General features: G+C 48.7%; 1 protein-coding gene across 1 annotated transcript in view; it reads right to left on the bottom strand.

Annotated features, from left to right (window-relative positions):
- Positions 1-1,334: 1,334 nt before the first annotated feature.
- Esyt3 (extended synaptotagmin 3) overlaps positions 1,335-24,824 on the bottom strand; it is a 46,671-nt gene continuing 23,181 nt past the window's right edge. Inside the window, exons 4-23 of the mRNA XM_028788063.1 lie at positions 23,449-23,525; positions 21,302-21,368; positions 20,647-20,736; positions 19,692-19,747; positions 17,797-17,917; positions 14,677-14,847; positions 13,949-14,031; positions 12,414-12,462; positions 11,907-11,996; positions 11,330-11,392; positions 11,185-11,247; positions 10,707-10,775; positions 10,317-10,403; positions 9,524-9,673; positions 7,931-8,430; positions 7,238-7,336; positions 6,629-6,760; positions 4,764-4,869; positions 3,421-3,470; positions 1,335-3,144 (exon numbers count right to left, since the gene is read on the bottom strand). Of these exons, the coding sequence (XP_028643896.1) occupies positions 3,108-3,144; positions 3,421-3,470; positions 4,764-4,869; positions 6,629-6,760; positions 7,238-7,336; positions 7,931-8,430; positions 9,524-9,673; positions 10,317-10,403; positions 10,707-10,775; positions 11,185-11,247; positions 11,330-11,392; positions 11,907-11,996; positions 12,414-12,462; positions 13,949-14,031; positions 14,677-14,847; positions 17,797-17,917; positions 19,692-19,747; positions 20,647-20,736; positions 21,302-21,368; positions 23,449-23,525 (2,160 nt within the window). The 3' untranslated portion in view covers positions 1,335-3,107. The remainder of the gene's footprint in view (positions 3,145-3,420; positions 3,471-4,763; positions 4,870-6,628; positions 6,761-7,237; positions 7,337-7,930; positions 8,431-9,523; positions 9,674-10,316; positions 10,404-10,706; positions 10,776-11,184; positions 11,248-11,329; positions 11,393-11,906; positions 11,997-12,413; positions 12,463-13,948; positions 14,032-14,676; positions 14,848-17,796; positions 17,918-19,691; positions 19,748-20,646; positions 20,737-21,301; positions 21,369-23,448; positions 23,526-24,824) is intronic.

Consider the following 24,824-nt stretch of genomic DNA (forward strand, 5'->3'; position numbering starts at 1 on the left):
CTGACTACATTTTTTAAGTCTCACTATACCTGTTGGAGTTTTTTCCCATGAGGACTTGAATACTTTGAAGATGTCAACCTAATTTTCATGCTTTTCTTCTTGCTGATACCTTGTGACCATCATTCAGTTTGATATTCCCTGAGTGTCGTAAGTGTGAGCTTTGTGCTTGACTCTCAAGGCTTCACAGGGTTTCAGGTTTTAAACCAGTTTTCTAGTTGGGGGTATATTTACACCAGCTTGATTGTGTATACTGTCAGGCCCTAAACTCCATCAGCAGAGAGGAGCTGTTCTCTATGCTGCTGCTAACTGGTCCTTGTCCTCACGGGATGCCCCTCCTCTGGTACATGCTAACAATTTGGTCCCCATGCTGTTATCTCCTTTAACTCCTGTACGCTGCTCTAGGTTTTCTCTTTATCATCACTAGAAACTTCATCTGAGATACTTTTACATTGACCATGTTCATTGTTTAACTAGGCGCAACTGCTTGAATGAGAATGTTCCCCATAGGCCTAGATGTTTAAAGGCGTGGTCGACACTTGGTGGTGTGGTTTAGGAGGTGTGGCCTTGTTAAAGGAAGCGCTTTACTAGGATCCAGATTTAAAAGCCTAAAGGCCTCACCCTACTTGTCGATCGTGGTTTGTACTTTCAGCTTTCAGTGTACAATGTGAACTCTTAGCTTCCTGTTCAGCCACCATACCTGCTGCCTGTAGCCATGCAGCACCCTGTCACTGTGGGACTCTCTAGAACCATTGGGTAAAGTGAATTCTTCTGAAAGGTGCTTTGACCATGATGTTTTGTTACAGCAATAGAAAGGTAAGTAATATACGAGTTCCTTATGTGTTTTGGGAGTGGCAGGTTTTCCCCGTCTGCCACCATCAGCTCTAGGATGGCTAATATTTATGTGATACAGTCCTTTCTCTTTGGTGCTTTTCTACTTTCATGGTACATGGTTATTTAGGGAAAAATTACAGTGTCATCATTAGGTGAGGTGGGTGTCAAGTGCCATATTTTATTGTGAGACTTTAAGACAGAAATGTCAGGCTGAAGAGTTGTTGGCTCAGTCAGAAAAGTATGTGTCTTGCAAATATAAGGCTCTGCGTTTGAGCCCCAGAACTCAAACTAATGATAATAACAGGTATGATAGTGCATCTTGTGTTTCCAGCACTGGGGAAGTTGGAGATTTGGATCCCGAGGATTCACTGGCCAGCTAATCTAGCCTACTTGATGAGTTCCTGGCCAGTTAGAGATCCTATTTTAAAGAAAAAAAGGGGGAGAGGATCCTCTAGTCTCTTTCTCTCTCTGCACACATAAAAAGAGAAATATACACACACAACTAGAAATATTTACAAAATTTTTATTATGCATCAAGTAATCTGGGTTCAACTGGGGTTATAAACATTATCAAACAAAACATTGTAGTTGCTTAGTATGTGACCTAGTAGAGAGCTTGTAAACATTAAAAAAAAAATAATGTTACAATACTAAGAATTGGCGTTTTGTTTTTGGAAACAGGGTTTCTCTGTGTAGCTTTGGCTATCCCAGAACTTACTCTGTAGACCAGGTTGGCCTCAAACTTAGAGATTCACCTGCCTACACAGAGAATTGTTAAAGTGGAAAGTGCTACACAGGAAGAGACCAATTCAGTATGGACTGGCTATTGGAAAAGATAGCACAGTATCTAGACTGTTCTGTGTCCTCAGTGCTGCTGAATGAACACATCTGCACAGGAATATAGTAGCAGAAACCACATCTCACACTTGATAAGTGAGTAGGAGCTATGAATATTACAGTTTGTAAAAAATAACACATAACCTATAAGTTAGAGTGAACACTATTGTTGTGTTGTTGAGGCAGGCCAACCTCAGCCTCCCTAGTGCTGGGATTACAGGTGTGAGCCAGCATGCCCAGGCAGAACATTGCCATTTTTTGTTATTGTTTTGTTTTTGAGACTCAGTCATACCTTGGCTACCTTGAACTCAGAGACCACTTGCCTCAGCCTCCCAGTGCTGGGACTAAAGATATTTGCCACCATACCCACTCTGTTGTATACTTTAGCAGAGCATTGGAGATGGCTGGCTCAGTGGGTTAAAGGCCATCTGTTGTACAAGCCTGCCCAGAACTTAGGGAAAGTGTTTGACACTCACGTGTGCCATGACACGTGCACCCCCTGCTCACATCCTACGTGGAATAATAATAAATAAAAAGGAAAAGTATCATTGAAGACAACAAGAACATGGCAGGGAGTGTTGTCTGAATGGGTGACAGTCACCTTAGAAACAGAACAAAAGTCTATCTGGTCTGAAATGTGTAAAAGGCACTTGTTTAAATACACTATGTACATATTTTCCTCTTAACATGTCTATTTGGGTGACCTGTCCATTTCTTAGAACAACAGGACTAAGTCTCACACTTGCCTAACAGAAATACAAAGCCCCCTTTTCTCCTAGGAAGCAGTGACTGTTCTGCAGCCTCCTGAACCCAGAGTTCAGACATAGATCTTGGTTTGTGGCTGGGCTCAAATTTTCCTATGGAAATAATGCCACATACCAGAGGTTTGTCCCTAGGCTTTCCCAGAGCATTTAACTTAAGGATATCACCGTTAACACTGTTGCCTCTAGGAAAACACACTGTAGCTCCAAACCAGAACCTGGGGCAAATGTAGGCTTACAAGCATCACAGGTGGCAGCCAGAAGGGCTTTGGCAGTGTTAGCTCTGGGTGGTTTTGATTTTGGATGCTTTTTATTTCCACAAAAGAGTACCCTCCTGCAGTCAGTAACTGCCCAGGAGTTACTCTAAACAGGCTCCCTCCTGCACAACCATGTGCTGGGGACAGGGCACTGATGTGAACAACTACTTACCAAAGTGAAAAGTCACTACTGAGGTTTTGGTGCCTCATTAGATACAAATACCACAGTTTCTTTGATGATTTGAATTAATCCAAATGAACAGGAATAGTCCCTGCTTTTTACATGGCCTTCCTCTACTATCCATGTAGTGTCACGTAGTTAAGAGGTCATACAATATACACTTCCATCAAATGTATGTTCTGATTTAAATGTCAAAAATACACATATACACTTTCTAACACAGGAGATAAGAGCTCATGGTCAGCTTCTGGGCTGTCCATCTGGAGTCAGTTCATACCTGTAAGACATGGGTTTGGAGTGTGTTAGTAATGAGAATCTGGGGCTGCAACAAGACAAGCAACATGTCTCCGTGGAGACAGCAGAAGCCAGCTGTCTGGGAGTTGCTGGCCAGGGATAATGCTACAGTTACAGAGGGCTGCAGGAAGACCTAGTCAGGAACACCTAAGTAAAAGCCTCTGAGTAATACTGAAAGGCAAAGAACTCTAGGGACCAGGCCAGCTGGCTGAGATGGTGTCTTACATGTTGACAGTGATAAAGGAAAAGGCACACTTACCACTGTGAAAAGCCCTTAATCAGATCTTGTTTTGATAAGTCAATCAGCACCTAAACAATGGCAAACAGTTAGTGCTTTTCCACTACTATGTTCAGTGGGGGCGCTCTGGGGTGAAGAGCTGAGTGTGAAGGTTTCAGTTTTCCTGCAGGGTATTTTTTTTAAATTATTCTTTGAGAATTTTATACACACATACAAATAAATATAATTGTATATACACATGCCATTTCCTTCCCCAGCTTCCACCAGAGCACTGCAGTATGTCCTCATTCCAACTTCATGTCTCTACCGTCAGTAACCGACTAAATCCAGTTAGTGCTGTCCGTGTGTGCAGAGTATGGCAGCCTACCAATGGCCATGCCCCAATAGAATGATTCTCCCTTCCCCAGCAGCTACTAACTGCTCCTCAGCTATGGTGGGGGTCTTCTCCATCCATCCATCAAAGTACTTTTCTTCTCCATGGAGCCTTTCCAGAGAGAGTACAGACACTGGCCTCAGCGTTTTAGAAGTAACTGTTCCATATCCAGCACTCAAGAGGCAGTGGCATAGCCAGGCGGTGGTGGCGCACGCCTTTAATCCCAGCACTTGGGAGGCAGAGGCAGGTGGATTTCTGGTCTACAGAGTGAGTTCCAGGACAGCCAGGGCTATACAGAGAAACTCTGTCTCGAAAAACAAAACCAAAAAACAAAACAAAACAAAAAAAAGAGACAGTGGCAGGTAAAACTCTTTAAGTTTGAGGCCAGCCTGGTCTACATACTGAGTTCTAGGCCAGTCAGAGCTACGTACGTAGTGAGACCCTGTCTCAAAACCAACACAAAAGCTGTTCCTGTTTGGAACATGAATTTAAGATATTCAAAGACTACCTTCAAGAATTACAGATATTTTAACTTTGCTGTTTACTGTCAGTTCATAGAAGTAGGCACTGCAGAGGTGAGTGCAGACGGTCGTTATTTAAAACAGAACTGCGGCACTGAACAAATGCTACGGAGGAGTCGTCTCGGTAACTCCTGGGGTTATATTTCCTCTACTTTTAGGTAAAGTTCTGTTAACACAGAAACCTTGACCTAATACAATCCAAGTTTTATTTAATAATGATCTATTTATAAGAAAAAAAAAACCAAATAGGTAATACCAGAGTAGATGCCACATACTTATGGAATATTGAATTTGGATATTCTCAAGGGTGTTAAAATGTCTATACACCAAGTTGTATTTCTCCATTAGGTCTGAAGAATATGAAAATACAACATCCTTTAAAGGAAGCTGTCCCTCCTTAGGGTCGGTTCTAGTAAGAGCTGGAGTGAACCCATCAGGTGTTAGGACAGAGGGAAACATGGGCTACTCACTTTCCCCAGCTCCTTCCTTCTGTGTGAGCCGAGTGGCCTGCTGTTTTTCACTGCAACATCCAGTGACCTCTTCTGTACTTCTCCCATGGGAACAAAAAACTCAAACCTTTAAAGTCAAAGCATTAGAAATGAGATTGACATGTAGTAATGTTTGTTGAAATCATAGCTTGTTTCTTCCACTTCCCACTAAAACCAGAGCTGTCAACTTTAAGATTTATTTATTTATGTGAGTACACTATAACTGTCCTCAGACACACCAGAGGAGAGCATCAGATCTTATTACAGATGGTTGTGAGCCACCATGTGGTTGCTGGGAATTGAACTCAGGACCTCTGAAAGAGCAGTAAGTGTTCTCAGCCACCGAGCCACCTCTCCAACCCAAGCCATCAACTTTTAAAATCGACAGAGTCAGTCTGGGCTCCCAGTGTGTCTTCATCACAGGTTAGCCTTGGGAATTGAGCTCCAGTCCTCTGCAAGAGCAGCAGGTGCTACATCCAGGCAGTGTCAAGAGGCTGCCTGAGGAGGGCCTCTCAGATGGCTGCTGTTCGGGGTGCATCACATCTGGACTCTACACTGACCATGGTTTTGCTGCTCTCTCACCTGCACCCACTCAGAGGAACACCTCACCCCTCTCTGTTCTGACCACGGAAAATAGTGACTGAGTCCCAGCCTTGTCATGGCTTGACAGGGGAACCAACCTCACTTAGAGGTTTCTGTTTAGGCTGGGGTCTGCTCATGTGCCTTCAGATAACCCTGGCTTTCATCTTGTAACTTTTAGAAAAGTTTCATCTTGAAATTTTTAGAGAGGATTACTAACAGATGTTAAACTCTCTCTCTTGTGTTCTGCTGTAGCCATTTTAACATCTTTGTATAACTGTCAGTACTCCTTCAAGGCAGTACCCACTCTGTGGCTAGAGGATGGTGTGTCTGGCATGGTGTTCAGTGAATGGTGGACTTTTTTGCAGTCTTTCTTGATGAGGATACACACAGACCAAAGAGGACTCGGTTTTGGCCTTTTAGAGTAGTTATGATTGATTAAAATAAGAGGAAAAGAAGGTCATATGTCCAACCTGGCTGGCAGAGCAGAGGAGGGTACAATGGTCAAGAGCCCCTGCTGTTCTTGCAGAGGACTGGAGCTCAATTCCCATCACCTACATCACGTGGCTCAAGGCCACCTGTAATTGCAGCTCCAGAGGGTCCAACACCCTCTTTTGGACTTCCAAGGCACTACTATACATGTGGAATACACACATAAATTTTTTAAAAGGACTTGCTACAACTGGACTCTTAACGAAAGCAAGAAATGTGCTTACAGTCTGCCTATCAGTTTTGTCGACATAGACGGATAGAAAGGATGTCTTTCACCTGCCAACTTTGCTATGTTGCAGGAGGGAAGGCGGGCCAGAGAACTGAGAGAAAGGATCTGTACAATCCAACACTGGGAACATTTTTTAAATTTGTTTTATTTATTTATTTATTTATTTATTTATTTATTTTTGTTTTTTCGAGACAAGGTTTCTCTGTGTACCCCTGGCTGTCCTGGAACTCACTCTGTAGACCAGGCTGGCCTCAAACTCAGAAATCCGCCTGTCTCTGCCTCCCAAGTGCTGGGATTAAAGGCGTGCGCCACCACTGCCCGGCGGGAACATTTTATCCTCGAAGGACAGCAGATGTGAGCAGCCTTGACCACATTTTTGGGTAGATTGCCCTAGCAGCCCTTTCTCCCACTAAAAAGTATATAGGGACTTCATAAAGTCATCCAGCCAGTGTTCTCCCCTACCCCCATATCTGGCAAGCTCCAACACATCACCTTGATACGCAGTACTGTGTAAACGGCTGAGGTTTGCTAAGTGCTGCCTACTCACGTCTCATCGAATAGGGGCTCCAGGGTCTTCTGCTTTACTGAAGTTTTCTTCCGACTTGCCCATCTCCTCTCTGGCAGCAGGTAGATGCGGACATAGGGATCAGCTCCACTGCTGGTGCATGGCGTCAAGTTTCTGACATGCAGAGAAAAGGAGTCCCTGGTTCTTACACGTGGAAAGTACTCATTTGGGAGGAGGCTGTACCAACCACTGGGGATTAGATGGGCTGGAGGACTAAAATCCTCTGTACTCTAGACAAATGCAAGGCAAAAGTCTGCACAATTAAAGGACAGGAGACCAGCTGTGGTTTTGAACATATATTTTGTGCTGTCTAGCCAAGTACTTTGTACCTAAGGAAGTTGGTAGTTCCTGCTTAGAAAGGCTGCCCCAAGACAGTAGCTCAGAACTGCCTGAGCAAAGCCCTTTTGACCCCATCAACACCCAGAGAGAAGGGCCACTCAACACACCCACTTGGAGGGTTTTTGCTACCCATGGCCTATGGGTCCTCAAATGTCACTTAGGAGGACATGCTCCTGCCATCACCCTAAGCACACCTGCTATATGGTCACCTGATCCTTCCAAAGGACCTCCCTGGTCCCAGAACCTCTTTACCTGCAGCCGTTGACTAGCACCCTGAGACAGTGTCGAAGACACACATAGCGCACTGTGAGCTGAATCTCACCCAGCCGTCGCTGCCTGGAATCCCCAACTCTGTGAAAAAAGGGTCCTGTTACTGTCAGAAGTGTCCCTCTTCCCTTCACCTGAAGTCAGAGACAAATGTCCTCTGTGAGGAACACAGTCCTCTGAGTCAATAGTTCTCTTCAGGGCTCCACTCAGCATTCAGTGTGATTATCCGGATTCTCAGTAGAAAGCACGACCGACCCTGGAGGGAACTGGCCCTTATGTTGTGGTTGCTTGAATTGGGATTTTATAATGGTCTCTTCTGTTTTGTAGGGTTATTAAGAAGATTGAGTTAGATCAGGTAACATGCTAAGCCCAAAGGAAGCACATAATACATGGTAGCCGCTTATCATGTAAGTCCATATTCTAAACTTTTCTTGTTAGCCCACTATACTTAGAATCCAGGAAATGTTTCTATGGAAGGGACCTTAACAACTGACATCTATGTACTGAGAGCCATAGGCCAACCTTAGACCTCTCCCCTCACCCCGTGTTCTTCCTATTAGTCCAAGCTGCCTCTTGTAACCACACTTTGTGAGAAACTTGAACGTGAGCAAGTCTGTACGTTCCTATCTACTTTTCATGCAAGTTATTTTAGACAAGATCAAGCAGAGAGATGCATACTCAGTGTTGAAGCTGACATCTGTCAGGTCAAAGCAGGAAGAGGCCAGGGAGTTGAGTGAGGACATGCTGGGAGCCACCCTTGTGAGTGGCCATGCGAATGGGAAGGCAGGGCGGCCCATGGGTCTAGGTGACTTGATGGGCCCTGGAGAGTGGGGACCTGGAACCGTCAGGAAGTTGGTAGCTGGGTTCTTCTTCTTCCCCGGGGACTCACAGAGTCCTTTGGCACTGTCCTTCCCTTTGGGCTCCAGGCCTGTCTCCTGGGGCTCAGGCTTAGGTTCAGGGGCTGGGGTGGGCGTGCTGATGTTATCAGTGCTCTTGGAGGCTCCCTTGATGTAAGAGGCAGGGTTTGAGGTGTTTGCCACATCTGCAAGGCCTTCTTTTAGGGGTGGGGCTTTACAACCCTGGTTGGTGGCCACCTTCTTGACGAACAGAGGACCTTTCTTTAGAGCGTCGGGTCCAGTGTATGGGCTTCCCAGCTCTCGTTCCTCCACACGTAAGAACTGGAGGCAGATGACAAGGTTGTTTATAGAGAAAGTCTACCCCAAACACGCCATCTGATAGACCTGTCATTAGAGTTTCCAGTTCATATTCAGACTTGCTATGGGTTTTAAAAACCACTAAAATTAACATAACAATGCGTCTAGGTCTCTAATGTTGTGCGGTTCTCTGCTGGAGCAAGAGCTAAACCTCTCCAGCAGAGAACAGCCTTGATCAACACCCAAGGAACACTGAACACACGATAGCCACAGAAGAGTCACCCTGAAAACACAGACAAGCTAAACAGCAAAATTTATTCCCAATACCCTTTTACGGGTCATAGTGTGAAGACTGGGTATTGTGGGTGTATAACATGTGCCTCCCTAAACCTTTTTACGACCATCACACTCCCAAACCCCTAAGATCTCCAGACAACAGAACTAACAGATTACAATGTAAACATTTGAAATGACTAAAGACAGAATGGGAAGGTAGGCATGAAAAAGACCAGGCGGATTTGGAAGGGTTGAAATTAAGACGAAAAGAAAATTACTGTTAAAATAAAAACCACACTGAAAGATAGTATGGCAAACAGTGATTAGGATGATGGTTCTGAGGAAATCAGCTGCGAATGGAAGGGAAGGTGTGGAGCCTGGAGAGCCAGGGCCAGTCAGTGTGGTGGCGTGGACCAAGGACGGACAGAGGCAAGCATGGAGGTTCTAGAAAGAGCGATGAGACGAATGGGACAGGCAGAGTTTGAAGCAACAAGAGTGGACAGTGGATACATTTCTATGGAAATATCTCCTGGCCCCAATGAGACTGAACTTTCAGCAGACCTCACAGCAAAGTTGATAATATCCTTGAGACCATTTAAGACTGTACTTAACCCACTATCCCTACTGTGTACTTAACCCGCTATCCTACTGTACTTAGCCTGTTACGTTTTCATTCCTTAATACACCGGCATGGAAGGAACTCTCAGAGGTTATCTTTGATGTGCTGACCCGGTGGGTAGATGGAGACATAAACCTCTCTCCTGGCTTTTACATTCAACACATGCTCAGTGCTGGGACCTGTTCCACCCCAGCCCCACCCACCAAGACAGGAGATATTTACCCGAAGCACCAGCCTCATAGAGATGAAGCTGTCCAGGCCTGAGTGATCCAACTGGAAGCACTGTTCAAGGGTGAGGTCGGCACAGGGGAGGATGCGGCACAGGGGGAACTCCAGCACTCCCAGAGCACACTCCAGCTCATCGTCTAGCACCTGGGCAGGGGGCCAGTCACCAAATCAGGGGAGAGCTAAGCCCACGTGCTACCACTGCTACCTGGTCCTGGAGAGTCTGGGCTTAAGTATAGACTATGGAGTAATTAGCATCTGGCAGGAATGAAAACAGGCCAGACCCTGTACCTGCTGAGACTCTTGGGGGGAGAGTGACTCAGAGCAGAGGTAATGATGGTCTGCAGGAGGCTAGTCTGCATACACCCAGGATGGGGGGGGGGGGCTTTTGTGCTGCTGCGTGAGAGGACAGTTAGACTTAGTTACAGCTCCACCACTTGTTGGCCATAAGCTCTTGGGCAGATCGTTGGCTTAGCCTCTATTTACTTGTGTGAAAAGGTAATTCTGCAGCTCCTTTGTAAATATTAGGTTCTAGCACAGAACCCTGATATTGTGATACTGTAAAGATCATTTGTACAGAAGGAACTAAGGGAGTGAACCGTTTATCTTCCCAGTCTCCTACGTGTTGACCTCACCAGCCTTAAGGAGGGCTTGTGGGGCCTCATGGCACCCCGCACCGCCACGCACAATGGGACTGACTCCCAGAACTGCCCAAGGTACACAGAAAACTCTCTCCTGCCCTTGGCCTAGAAATCTCCCAACTGTCCGCAGAGCCCAGCTTCAAGCAAACCTTCAGGCAAAGCTGCTCAGATGCCACGCTGTGCACAAAGAAGGAGAACACCTGGCTCCACACAGGGTCCTTGCTGTGGGGACAGGTCTGAGAACAGAAAAGGGAAAGATCATCTGAGGGCCAGGTGGATACGCTCTGCTCAGTGTGGCCACCAGCTACCTGGGGAACCTGGGGACAGTGAGTGTAGCAGAAAGGTGTGGCTTCAGACCATGCTCCAAGGTAAACCCTGATTCTGCTGGCCTGTTCTTGGTGGAGTCGCTTGCCACATAGGAAGGGATTCTGAAGGTTTTTTAAGCATTCAGCATGAGAAAACTCCCTTTATTTTGTCTCTCCTTAAAAGGGGTAGGAGCTCCATGTCCTTCTCTCAGGCCTACACAGAAACTCTCTTACCTTACTTGTAAAGGTCTTCTTGCCTACAGAGAGCTTGACATATGAAGAAGGGTCTCTGCTGGCCTTATTCTGTAAGGGGGAAATGCACAATGTTTCAGGGTAGGCCCAAGACAGCCTATCCCTCTCCATCCTCCCCATTACCCACCCCCAGGTATATTGTGCCTCCTGTTGGGGAAAAAAGCTTCCTGGCGTCAAGGGCTGCACTATGGCAGTAGGAACCCAAGCTGCAGACCAGAGGCCAGAACTGGAACAAACATGTCCAGTTCTACCTACCACGATCCCCAGGCCCTCCACCCTCTGGATCGTTTTTATAAAATAGCAACCACTCTTGCCCCAAACAACAAGAAAAGCTGGAATATATTACTATGGGACTCCAGGGTAATGACTGAGAACAAAGTGAGCCAAGGCTATGTGACAGACAGACCCTGGCTATCGTCACTTCAGGGAAAGAGTTAGGGTCTCAGCTACATTCACTTACTTTGACAAACCTGGAGAGTTTTTTGGCTCGATATTCACCATTCAGATAGTCAAAAGGGTTTCTCTGCAGCACAAGAATTGGGGTTAAAGCAACACAGGGGCATCTGACAGTGCTGGCCATAAGGCAGATGTTCACCACCACTCACCGGCAGGTTGCAGGCATTTTCTAAGAAGACCACAAGGATGGCAGTGGAGAGGCCACTATCGTTCTGCAAACAGACACAGCCCTCACTGAATACTCCCAGAAGCAGGAGACAGGCAGCTTTGGGAAAAGTCTACTCAGGGCAGAAAGCAGCCAGCCCCTCCTCATGCTAACAACTTAGTTTTATGTCGGCCAAGAACACATCTGCACAGGATAGGCTCAAGTTAGACAAAATAGATGTCCCTCTGAAATCGGGGGACAGGCCCTGACACAGAGCTCCAAAGACCCCCATCTTTGCTGAAAATTATTGACTGAAGTTCAGAGGCTGTTTACTGAGAGATGAGGAGCTGCTCTGGAGGAGAAAAGGCTGGCGTGACATGTTCTCTAGGAGACAGCAACAAATGGGGGCCCCTTCCTTCTTCGCCTCTACCTGCACGCAATAGAAGTATGTGTGGAGGGTATCTCCTTTCCTGTCTCTACTTGAACCATGAGGCAAAGAATGGACTCTTCCTTCTCCTCCTCTACCTGAGGCTCCTCCCCTGACAATCCTTTCTGCTAGGGAGCCACTGACACCCGCTCACCTCCGTCAGCGCTTCTGGGTCAGTGAGCAGAGAGAGCCACTCCAGCCGCAGGTGCAGCCGCCCGCTGGTTGTGTCATTCAGGACAAACCACTGTGGGTCAGGAAGGAAAGGAAAGCTCAAGGATGGAGATAGGCTGCTGACGATTTGGGGGCTGTAGTTTCAAGACTAGAGGCAAAGGTTAGCCAACCCAGAGAGAGCCCAGCAGACTCAGAGGGACTGGCGGGTGTAGGAGGAAAGTCCTACACTTTGGGATTGTAGAACCAGCTCCAGCCTCCCTCCTTGTGATGTGACTCCCTTGCTGAGTTGGCTTATTCTACAGGTATTTTCCAGGGAAACTTCTAACTCCAGCCAGAGGGGGCTCCCCGGAGCCAACCTGGCCTCACCCATCTCTCCTCCCTGGGGATGGACATGTGTGCAGCCCAGGGCCAGGTGGCTGAAGTGACCTGCGAGAGCTGTGCACTGAGAGGGGTGTCCCTGGAAACCCCGGGGCTGGGTGGCCGTCTCTACCTCATCCACCACTCTGTTCTTCATGACATCTCCAAGGCAGATCTGCAGGCTGAAAGACCGAGAGTAAGGACAACAATGTGCCTCGGGGGCCAGGGGCCCACAGTGGCCTCTCTGTTCTCAAATGACTGGATGTGGCCACTGGGATAGTGGTCTCTGTCATCCCAGGTAAACAGTGGGAGACCAGTTGCAGCTGGATAGAAGGTAGGTCTAACTAACCTCCAGGGTTGCTCTACTGGGCCTATTCTGTAGGGAGGAAGTGGCTCCTGGCCCCAGTAGGGACAAGCAGAGGTCTGGATACATCCCCTCTGGGTTTCCAACAATACTGCGGTTGGCATTTTGAGTGGGGTAATTCTTCATTGTGCAAAACTGTTCATGCATCACAGGAATTTGCCTTCCTGGCTGGACCCATGCCCTCTAAATGCCAGAGGCACTTTAATAGTCAAATGCCCTGACTTGAAAACTGGTTCCAGTGCACTATAAGTGGCAATAAGTGGTACTAGTGTCATGTAGGTGGCAATAACAGATGACATATGTGTGAGAAAGCCAGGAAATCCCGTATCACAATGTTCCCCTAGCCTATCACAAGCCAAACCCAACCTGCAGGTCCTGTGAGTGTGACTCAGAAGTGTGCACGCATCCAGCATGTACCTGAACTCAGCCCTGGAAGGAAGTACCACAGCCCATACCTTCCACCCACAGCACTACAAACTACAGTCTCTGTGACCACGGAGCCTCCAGAACGAGCAGCACCTGCCATGAGCCGTGTATTCTATTTCTTTGGTCATGTTTCTACTTGTTACAACTCCATACTCAGGGAAATGAGCTGCACACTACAGGGGCATAAGATTCGAGTCACTTCTGCTCTGAGGAAGAAACATCTATATCACCCCTTCTTGTTCCTCTGTCCTTTCTGGATGGAAGGCTGGATCCACAATGGCCAAGTCACTACACAAGCTCTACACTGAAGTTTTTGTACAGAAAGGCAAATGTATTCTAACACTGAGCTAGTATCTAACAAGGGAGAGTGTTTCCTGTGGCCACAGAGACTTTGGCAGTAAGCGAACTTTGGGCTAGTGCCTTTATAGGAGGTTCCTGTAAGTAGATCCTGTCTAGACTAAAAAGAAGTCTGAGCTTGCTGACCAGCCCACAGGGGTCCCTTCAGTAGCCTTGAGCTCTGAGCATCAGCACACAGGGAATGACCAAGCCTCCTTGGAGTTGAGCACCTTGCTCACTGTTCCAAAAGGGACTCTGGGTAGATTCTTAGTGGGGACATGAGCCCTGGGGTCCCCTCTGTACTTCTTACCACTCTCCTCCAGGGCCTATGTCAGGGCTAGAAACATCTAGAGAGGTTTCTAACAGGACTGTAGAATGCTGTGGCAGACTGTCTGGTACAGTCACTCTTGTCACAGTGGCCATTGTCACAGGGGGTTGCAGGTCATTAAGCAGTGAGAGCCTGTCCTTTCTATATGCCCCAAGTCCCACCCTTGTATCCTAAGCACGGACAAAGCTCCAAAGCCCAGATCCTCAGTCCTCACCTGCCCAGGAAGTCATCCTTGTCAGTATCCTCATCATACAGGTCCACCTCCAGGTCCTGCCCAGGCACCTCATACACCATAAACTGCAAGGACAGAGAAGCATCTTGACTGCCGAAGCAGACCTTCCAACCCACAGACTGCCAAAGCCCAGCTTAGGGCCTCCCTGGAGGGAAGCAGAGGGGACCAGAGACAACACAAGCACTCCATAGCATGGTGCCCAGAGGACACTGGTTGCCATCTGCTCTGCCTTAGGCGGTCACATTCTCCTCACATGGGGACTGTGGGACATCAGGAAACTAAGCTGCCCTTTCTCCACCTGCTTTCATTGCCTGGGACTGGATGTAACAGAGCACGTAGATAGTTATAAGAAAAGGGGCAGTTAGGTGGTGACCCTGAAATGTGACTGCCAGGCTGTGAGTCCCACCCATCCAGTAACAGAGAAGGTTGAGAGCCTGGACATAACCGCTTATGCAGTCTTCTCCTTTCACTGAAAACATTCACAGATGATTCCGAGGACGAAATGGCACAGAAAATGGGGTCAGAATAGCTTACCTCCGAGAGCCTGCTAGACAGGGAGCAAGAGTTACACAGACCTACCTGCCCATTAACAAGACTTTTACACTAACCATGGCTTCTCTGAGGGGCCATGAGAGCCACCGTGCCCATCACAGCCCAGAGTGAAGCCTGCAGACACCAGGACTTCTGAGGGAGGCTGAAGAGAACCTTACCTCAAACACTTCATTCCAGGTGGGGTTCAGGTTCTTGTAGACGGTTCTGCTCCGGCAGTGCTGCAAGCCAATGCTCACCTTGGCGTAGGGGTCTGACTTGCCTCCGAGCCCTAAGAAGTTGTCCTTCTGGGCCAGGTTCTTGGCCTCCAGCAAATGGACTCTGATCACACCCTGAGAAACACGCAAGCTCCAGTTCACAAGTGCCTTCTTGACATACCAGCCTTAAGTCCAGGATATCAGGGCCCAAACCACTAGAGATCACTGCTGCCCCCTTTCACAGTCTGGACAGAAATGGCAACCAGAGATAACAGTGACCTAGCCAAGGCCACACAGCACCTAGGGACAATGCCCAGTGCTCTAAAGGCTCTGGCCTTCCCACACACTCCCCAGACTTTACAAACAGCTGGTTCAGCTGAGGCTGTTTCTGTTCCCCCTTTCTTCAGCACTGCTAAGAAACTGGTACATAAACAATGCTAGGGATACTCCGGGCAGCATGCTGTGGCCCTGCCTGCATTGGTGGTAGGTCCCTGTATAAGGCATAAGAGCCTCCTTGAGTATCATCCACCACAAGGAAGACCCTTTTCCCACACTCCAACTATTTAAAAGAAATGCAAAACTGAACTTGGAAAGTTGCAGTTCATTGGTCTTCAGGTATGACTCTTTCCTGGAACAATACTCTTTAAAATACCAGTAAATGTATACACAGTTCTTTGATCTAAAAAACTACTTTGAGTAATGTATCTACGGGCACACTGGCAAAAACATAAAAAGACCTGTGCGCAGGCTGCACACTGCACCAGTGTTTTATGTTTTTGCCATAATCTGACTGTCAACAGAGCTGGTGTTGCAGTGACAGTAATTCCCACAGTGAAGCACTCTGCGCCATCAGCAGAAATGTGGAAGGCTCTATCTGTACTGTGGCAGCAGGGCTCTGTGAGAAATGTAGCGATAAAAGCGAGGAAGGGAAATAACACTAGCATCTATCAAAGAAATAGAGACTGTGGTAAATACCCTTAAGCCCTTTTCTACTGTAGAATCTTCCTAACACACATGTACACACAAATAGTGTCATCCTATAACAGTAGGGTGAATATGCCCTGCTAGACTTACTTCATAGGCTAACAACACTCCAAGCGCCAGGAGTGGGTTACCTGTGTTGGAACTATTGTCCCCACAGACCCCTAAACGTTACTGTCACTGCTCTTGGTCACCGTCCAGAACTTGACAATAAGAGTCTTGCTAAAGATACCATACACTTGAGTCCTAGAACGTGGAGCAATCAGGCTGGTTCTGACCTGGAAGCTTTATTTTCTACTGGCTAACTTTCATAGTGTTATGCATGTTATTGGAGGGGGAAGAGTAATCAATGGTACCTAGCTGTGAACCCTAAAAGCTCCAGTAATGACTGGGCTGGCAACACATGTCCACTGGTGCAATAGTGGACATATAGTGGTACACAACCACTTTCCTACTGGACTTACAGTCCATTCCTCTAGATGGAAATACCCGGGACTATTATTGTTTTCAAGAATCTATAGCTAGATTCCACTATTCTGCTAATATAGTATTAAACTGACTCCCAATGACTTATCAAATGCATACGTTAGTACATGTCTCAGCCCTCATCCGACAAGCTTCGCTTTGTAGCAGGTGGTGATTAACACAGAACATGAGACTAGAATACTCAGCCCTAAATGGGACATCTGTATCCCAGCCCCTCCCCCCAAAGCTCGGGGATCACTGTAGAAGAGGAAGTGGAAAGACTGTAAGAGTCAGAGGTGGTGGGTCACTACAAGGAAACGGTGTTTTCCAGACACAGCCGTGGACCTGAATACATGAACTCACAGTAGTTGTGACAGCGTTTACAAGACCTAGGCAAGCTCAAGCCAGACCCAGTTACAGGGAGAGGGAAAGTCAGTTCTCTCTCAGGTTATAGCCCCTGGTAAGTTAATTCTCTTCCCAGCAGGATCGATGGCCAGTAGCTCCTCAGCTAGGAGTGAGCACTCATGGCCTTTGAGTCCAGCTTCCTTCTCCAGAACATACTGTATGACATTCTCATAAAACAAATCAAAATCGAACAATAAAAGGAAATGAGGACATAAGTGTAAGCAAAGATGTACACATATGACCATGTATACGTGCCCACATTTACTAATGCTCAAATCCAGTAGAACAAAAACATTACTTAGGTGGGGGGCAGGGACTGGATATTGACCTTTAGAAGCACACGGCTACTTTATGTAATTGTAAAGAAAATTAAAAAGTTAAACTTGAATATAGAGAACAGAATGAAATCAATGTAAATATTGGTGGTCGGTTACCAGAAACACAGAAACTACCACCAAAGAGTTTTAAATGTGTAAACTGTCAGTACATTCCCAATGGAATATACTCGGAGAATAAATGTGTTTAGGGATTCTTACACGGGTGAGACGGACTGCTGTATATGTCATGTGGATGGGAGCCCATGACGTACCATGGGAAGACTGGGGACATCCATGCCCCCTCCCTAGCCAGCTCTTGCCCCTGAACTTAGTGTGCGCACTACAGTGTGTGTGAGAGTGAGGACGGGCAGAAGGCCTAAGACTTTTCACCTGGCAGACAGTGAAATGGATAGGTTTTCCTCTTCAATGGCCCCCAACCGCAGGTCCTTAGCCAGTGCTTCTTTTTGTAGGGCAGCCACAGGGAAATCAAGGCCTCGTGAGTGGGCCCCAGGAAGATGGGGGAAAGCTGACTCAGAACCCAAAGAATTTCCAGTCCTACTTTAACCAAGAACCTTCCTATTCTATAGATCCGAAGGTCTTTCCACCACTGAACAGTGTCAAGGGAGCTTTCCTAGGGAGGAAGGAGGACCTCAGATGTCACAGAGTGTCTACCATAGTTCCAACTGCAGGCTACACTGGGGACAGGAGAAGAGTAAGGGTTCTGATCCTTCCCAGATGGTGACTTTGGACAAGTCACACACCCTCCCAGACTCAGTGGCACCCTGTGAAATTGGTTACCACGACCTCAAAAAGAGCACAAGGATTCTCACCAATGAGCACTGCTCAGAACCCTGCCCTTGGCAGCCCCCCCCCCCCTCACTGGCCTGATGCTCTGGAGCTAGCTCCCAGTACTCACACAGGGGAGAGGGACGCGCAGGTTGGTTATATCCAGCCCCTTCTTCACAGGCACAGTCACACGGTTGGGCAGCACCAGGTGGGCAGCAATGAGGTCCTCCAACAGGCTATCTGATAACTCACTGAAAGGGACATTGACCAGCTGTGGAGGGGTGACATTGCCTCCCCTGTGTCACCTGCCCCTGTACCCATCCTCAGTGCTGACACTGAGAACCTAGCTTGGCAGAAGGCTCCACCCCAGATAACGCTGACCTGCTGCCCAGATGCTGGGTTGAAGTGGCTATACATTCTGACACCTAGACATATTGACCCAAAGAGCATCCTGCTTGCATCCCACCCCCAAAGGCTTTGCTTTATTCACAGGCAACACCAAGCACCTTAATAACTGGTCCCAGGGCCTAGGTCAAGAGTCCCATTCATATTCCCTAGCTGCCCTGCCTTAGATGGATGTCCCCTCTTTCTTGACCTCAGTGACCTGACTCAGGGATGCTAATGGCCATGCTTGGAATAGATGTGAAGGGGTGGTGGGTACAGCACTGAGAACATCCCTGAGGCCACTGGAAACATGACCTATGAGTGACCACTGAAGCCTTTTTCTTCCTTGACCCTGCTGACATTCTCTAGTCCCTGGCTCACCTTCCCCCACAATGCGGAGGCGGGGTGGCGGGGGACAGTACCCAGAGCAGGGCCAGCACACAGTAGGTGCTCAAAAAGTCCTTTTTGAATAACAGTGCTTTTTGCTTAAATGTGACATCTTTATCAACCCCCTTTGCCAAAGTTCAGGGACATGATGGAGGTGGGAAGAACTGTAGGAGGCAGAGGACAACAGGGAGGAGTTAAACGCCAGCCTCTACACATGACACAGCCATCACGTTCATGAACTCAGCACAGCTACGGTGACCTGCACAGGACACACATAAGATCAAGCCAGCCAAAATTCCAGCATAAATGGGGGAGGAGCTCTCCCCGATAACTGAGAATTTACTGGGTGTGGGCAGCTGCTGATAGAGGGATTGTTTACAAGGGTCTGGGCACTGGGAGATTTCTCATGCTTCAGTGGAGGGATCTGTACTCATGCACATATAGGCAGCATTAATTGGCCAACAGGTTATTTAAAATAAAAAGGAGGACATGAAGTCAGAAGGAGGATGTGGAGGGCTGGGAAAAGTTAGAGGGGGAAGTGGATGACAGATAGCGGATGATGGATTTCACTGTACGCATGTATAAATGAAATGTAAGCAAAGACTGGGAGAAAAGCTTCGTGACTGGGTCCTCTCCATTTAGAACAGAAGAGACATCCCCAGGGAGCATCCCCTAGACAGACAGCTGATAGCCTTCTTGGCCAGCCCAGCTGACCCTGCTTCCTGAGGAGCCAAATCCAATGATGCCAGCCCTTCCTCCGTTCCTTGAAAGATGCCTGGTTTCAGAAGGGTGCCTGCACCTGGCCTGAGGAGGAGAGAGATCCTAGTCCTGCCCCTTCTCTCTGGTCTCTGCTGGGAAATGCACCTTCCCATCTCTGTGCATATCAACTATGGTCACGGAAGTCACCTGGGAGTCTTAGTACACTGGGGATAGCGAAGGGTGGAGGGTGAGGACATATACAATCACAGTGTGATTCGGCCATACATAAGTGCATGTGCTCTGGGAACCTCAGGACTGAAAAACCTGGCCCCTCAGTCTAGAACTGAGCACAGCTCTCAGCAGGACTGTTCGCACCTGTCCACACGTTAGCCCCCTCCAACCACACATGAGCACACACAAGCACACATGCACACTCCCACATGTCCCCTGGTGCTTGCCCCTTTTGCCCACTCCTTATGCAGAGTGTGTTTGTGGGGTACGGCCTCTTCAGCTCACAGCACTGTTAGGAGAGTCCTCCACACCCCAGGCACTTACTTGATACCCGGCATGTCCAGCAGGTTGGTCAAGCCTGTCCAGTTAATCTGCAGGTGCTGCAGGGCAGAGGGAAGCTATTAGGTTCAAGGAGCTGGGAACCCAGGGCTCATACCTTCTCCCAAACTCTTCATACCCCAGAAGGGAGTACCGTATCTGCTGGGGTCCACCCTCAGCAGGAGTGAGGTAGAAAGGATGTCTCTCAGCCTGCCGAACCTGTCCTGGGATATGGAGGAGTGTCCTAGCTAGTTATAATTCTCAACTTGACACAACTTAGAGTCATCTGAGAAGCCTCAATTAAAGGATTGCTCAGACCACACTGGCTTATGGGTATGTCTGTAAGGGTGTGTCTTGATTGTTAATTGATATAGAAGGACCTGCCCACTGGGGGTGACACTATTCCCTGGGCAGGAGGTGGTCTTGGATTGTATAAGAAGCTAGGTAAGCATGAGACTCAGTGGGCTAGCAAGCAGGTTTCCTCTGGTTTCTGCTTTATGTATCTGCTTGAATCTCTGCTCCTACTTCCCTCAGTGAGGGGGCTGTAGGCGAAATAAACACATTCCTCCCCTTGATTGCTTCTGATCAGCGTTCAAACACAACAGCACAAAGAGACTAGAACGAGGAGGCTCCAGGCCTTAGTTTAGGCTGCTGCTTCATGCCCAGACCACTACAGAAGGGGGCTGTGCCACACAGCCAGGTTGGTCTGGACTCCAGAGCCCAGGTTTGTCTCAGCTCCACCTTCTGAGACCTTGTGACCATCTTTCAGCTCAGTCTCCTCAGTATGGGCAGAGCTGAACCAAACTCCTTGAGGTTGCCTTAAGGACTACATCGGTTTCAGGCATAGGCGTCCAGCTGTGGTGAGTTACAGTAATCTCCATTCTCAGCCTAAATGCCAATATATGAGGTCCAGTGCTCTATCACAGGGAGTATCAGGCCTGTTCCTAGGCTTTGAACTCACCGGCTTTTGAAGGAAGAACACAGTCACAGCTCCTATGAAGGGCTTGTCCACCAGTAGCGGCTCCAGAATGACACGCAGGGTCCCCTGCAACTGGCAGGCACAGAGAGCCGTGAGGGACCTCCTTTCTTCTCATACCTGCTGCTCTGCTCAGCCCCTTGTGGCCTTGTTATCATGCCAATGACACTGTCAAGGCCACCTGCCTGGGCCACGTGCTGTCACTAAAAGGCCCATACTTTATGTTCAGGAGCCTTATACGGCTATGACCCTGATGCTGGCCACCAAGGGCCATGAGCTAACTATACTGTGTAGGCAGATGGGGTGGCTGGGACACCAAAGTGACTTCCAAATCTGGACACAGATTCTGGTGAGGGGTATTGCCACCTCCCAGACTACCTGGATCTCAGCTATGGCTCTCCCTCAGTTCCCTAGGTGTCCAAAGCCTTTGGGGACTCGACACACAGGTGATTCCAGAGCCCAAGGACCAGTAAGGTTAGTGAAGCCCAGGACCACTTGCTGACTATGTGACCTCATAGCTGCTGCCATGATGTTACCAACCCATGTCTGGTACCATCGTGACCTTCCCAGCCTGTTCCAGGGTGAGCTGCTTCCACGGAGCCCACTGTGGGGGCCGGGGCAGCCAAGCGTCCTCATTCACCTGGACACCGTTCACACCACCCCGGATCTTCTGAAGCTCCACGCTGATCTCACAGTCCCCGATGTAGCTGAAACAGGAAGAGTGAAGGAAGGAGAGGAAAGAGCAGGCAGGAAACTTGCCCAGTGCTCTGCAGCCTCAGCCATTGTTGCTGGCCATCAAGCCCCAGCTGTCACTCAGCATGTCACTTATCCTACAGCCTCAGCCCCTCCCAGACTCCTGCACCTGATGGCTTGGGCATATCCCAACTCTGTGACAGCAGTGTCCTGTGGTACCACCTAGCCCCAGGGCACCCATGGATGAAAAGGACCAACTTTTGATAAATACACTACTGTCCCTCTGTCAGGTGTAAAAGGATGGCTTAGTTCTTGGCTGGGCATGGGCCTTGAACCCTGACCCCAATGGGGAAATGGCAGGTGTTCGGCAACGCCCCCAGAATCCAGGCTCCTGACACTTGGTCTAGCCCTCCATTTAACTCGTGTCTTGCAGTCACGTTTGGCTATGCAGCCCCTCCCAAAGGGGTGTCACCTAACACAGCAAGAGGGCGTGACTACAGGCTTCAGCCCCAAGAGATTGCCACATTAATAAGGTACCTAAAGGCCAGAGGGCGTAGCTAATTAAGTGACCCTCTTCCCCCTCTCCCTCCCTATTTAAGCCAGGCCCACACTGGCTTAAGGGGGGGGCTTCACCCAGACCATCTACATTCCCCATGAACAATAAAGCCTTGGAACCCGGGATTTTCTCGTGTTATTGGTGCTGTTGTTGTGGAGGACCTCTCTGCATTCCAGCCACGGGAACAGATTGAGGCCAATCGATCCCAGGCTGCCTCTGGGCTCAGGGATTCCCCCCATAAGAACTCTGCCCTGCCCTGCCCTGCCCTGCCCTGCCCTGCCCTGCCCTGCCCTGCCCTGCCCTGCCCTGCCCTGCCAAAACCAGGCTGGAGTTCGCTCCCCGAGTGGGCCACCGTCTTCCTGAGGCACCTGCCCCGGGCAGAAGATGCGCGGACCAACAATGCAACCAAGATCCACGCCTGCGTGGACACACGTGGGCTCATCAGCTTTTCCCCCGCATCCCTCTACCATTTCTGGGTCCCTGATCAAGGGGACACTGGTAGTGCCCCCAGGGTTCCTCCTGCCATCACCCCTAGTTGTTGCTGGAGGTAGAGGTAGGTGATAAAGTCTTGGAGATGGGGTCAACTGGTGGCCCCTGTCAGTGATGGGCCCTGAGGAGCCCAGGATGGGTGCCTTTGAGGGTAAAGGTCACGAGACTGCCTAAGGTCTGAAGGAGACTAAGGGGAAGGGAGGTAATTGTCACACACCTGCACGCATGGGCATAGGAGCCTGTTGTCACAGACCACAGAAATCCTTGGTGAGAAGGGACAGGCAGAAGGGGGTGCAGGGGTGCCAAGCACCTACTGAGAGGCTGAACTATTCATATGAGGATCTCACGGTAGAGCTTTTGGGGCCAGGGGTACTTTATGGCCTGCTGGCATCCCAACACAATGGAGATCAGCTCCTAAGAGGGTGGCCCCAGACTCAACTTCTGGTGTCTGGCCAAGGCCAAGGAATATGAAACTCTGGGAAGGAATGGCAGCCACAGGGGCTAGTTCTGTCCTCTTAGCACACCTCTAGAGAGACTTACTTCCTGACCCAAGCCCATCATGAGCCTCACAGGAAAGATGCCCATGCCCAGCTCAGTACACAGTCACTGCTCATAGTTGACCCTCTAGCTTTCCTGATATGTCAGAGACCAGCCTGTCATCTCTGAGCTTAAAGTTCCCTTCCTCAGCACAAGCCTCTTCTTCTCTTGCCACACCCATTCCCTTTGGCCGCCTCCTCAGCAGAGGCTGCTCTGACCCTCAGGTAGCCCAGCTGTGGCTCGCAGGAAAGCTCTGTTGCCTGGCTGGGTTGCACAGAGCTGCTGGGGTGCAGGAAGCCAGACTAAGGCTCAAGAGTGAGCCATGGTTGGCTATTTGGAGATAGTCATTCATCCATCCACTTTTCTATACCCAACCTTTTACAAAGACTTGGGTACCGGCCTGGAGGTGGCTGTGGTCCTAGAAAGTCTTTCATACCCCAAATCTGTGTGCACACAATCCACTCTATCTCCAAACTGCTATCTAATGCCTGCCCCTAGACAGAAGGACTCACCAGATCTGCAGGTCCAGGGTCACTTTCCTCCGATTGCATTTGTCTGTGTGTGCCTTGACGCCGTTCACCTTGGGACACTAGAAAAGATGACAGAAGGGCTTGGGTCCCCTTCTTCCTGTCCCTTCTTGCCACAGCTATTTGCCAGTATCTACCTATGAGGCCTTGGCCTGGATAGGAAGCCAAGGGACAGTGAAGTCCTAGGTTGGCCTCATATACCCACAGCCCAGCCCCAGACAACAGTGGAACAGGAGGAGTCAAATAAAGATAACTGGATATTAGCCATAAAGTACAGAACACCCATGATACACCCCACAGACCCAAAGTAGTTAAACAAGGAAGGCCCAAGTGAGGATGCTTGAATTTCACTTCGATTGGGGAACAAAATAGTCATGGGAGGCAGAGGGAGGGAGGGATTTGGATGGGAGAGGGGAGGGGAAGAGAAATGTGGAGCAGAATCAGGTGTGGGAAGAGACAGGAGAGTGACCCAGAAGGCTAGGAGAATGAATGGAAATCTGCAACTTTTGGGGGCGGGAGGGTGGGCAGTCTCAAGGCAGTCTCTGAGACCTGGGATTGGGAGGCTCCAAGGAGTCAACGTGGGTGACCTTAGCCAAGATGCCAAACTGTGGGGACATGGAACCTGAAGCCACACCCTATAGCCAGGCAGGACCCCCAGTGGAGGGATAAGGACTCAACTCCACCCACAAAACATTGGACACCAAATTTGTCCTGTCAAAAAGATATGCAGGGACAAAGATGGAGCAGAGACTGAAGGAATGCCCAACCAATAGCCAGCTCAACTTGAGACCCATCCCATGGGCAAGCACCAACCCCTGACACTGATAATGATACTCTGTTATGCTTACAGACTTCCTGGGGGGGTCCAATCCCTTCTGTTTCCATCTCCCCCTCTGCCCATTGTTCTCTCAGGTACCCTGGTTAAGACTAATCAGTAAAAACTAAATTTCATTTGTACCTGAATTAGTAATATGTCTAGCAAGGCGCTGAGGGGAAAGTTCACTGATCTACTTAGCTCTGCAGAGAAAAAGGAATGTAAAGATATGGATATATTGAAATCAGACACAGCGAGAGATTAACATCCGTACAGTTTAGGTGTCAAGTTGTGAAGCTCGTTGAATAATCCATTAAAAATTTAAATGTTTAGAAAATTTGATAAATTATTGGAGGAAAGATCCAATCAGTCACACAAGGAAGGATTCCATTACATTTCTAGTCATCCCCAAAGTGTCCTTTTAAAATATATTATTGGGGCTGGAGAGATGGTGCTGTGGTTAAGAGCGCTTGCTGCTCTTGGAGACCAGGGTTCAATACCTAGAACCTTACACAGGAGGCCGCCCTTTCCTTCCCCCCAACCCCTT

This window comes from Grammomys surdaster, unplaced genomic scaffold, assembly GCF_004785775.1.
Source record: "Grammomys surdaster isolate TR1022 unplaced genomic scaffold, NIH_TR_1.0 125698, whole genome shotgun sequence".
NCBI lineage: Eukaryota > Metazoa > Chordata > Mammalia > Rodentia > Muridae > Grammomys > Grammomys surdaster.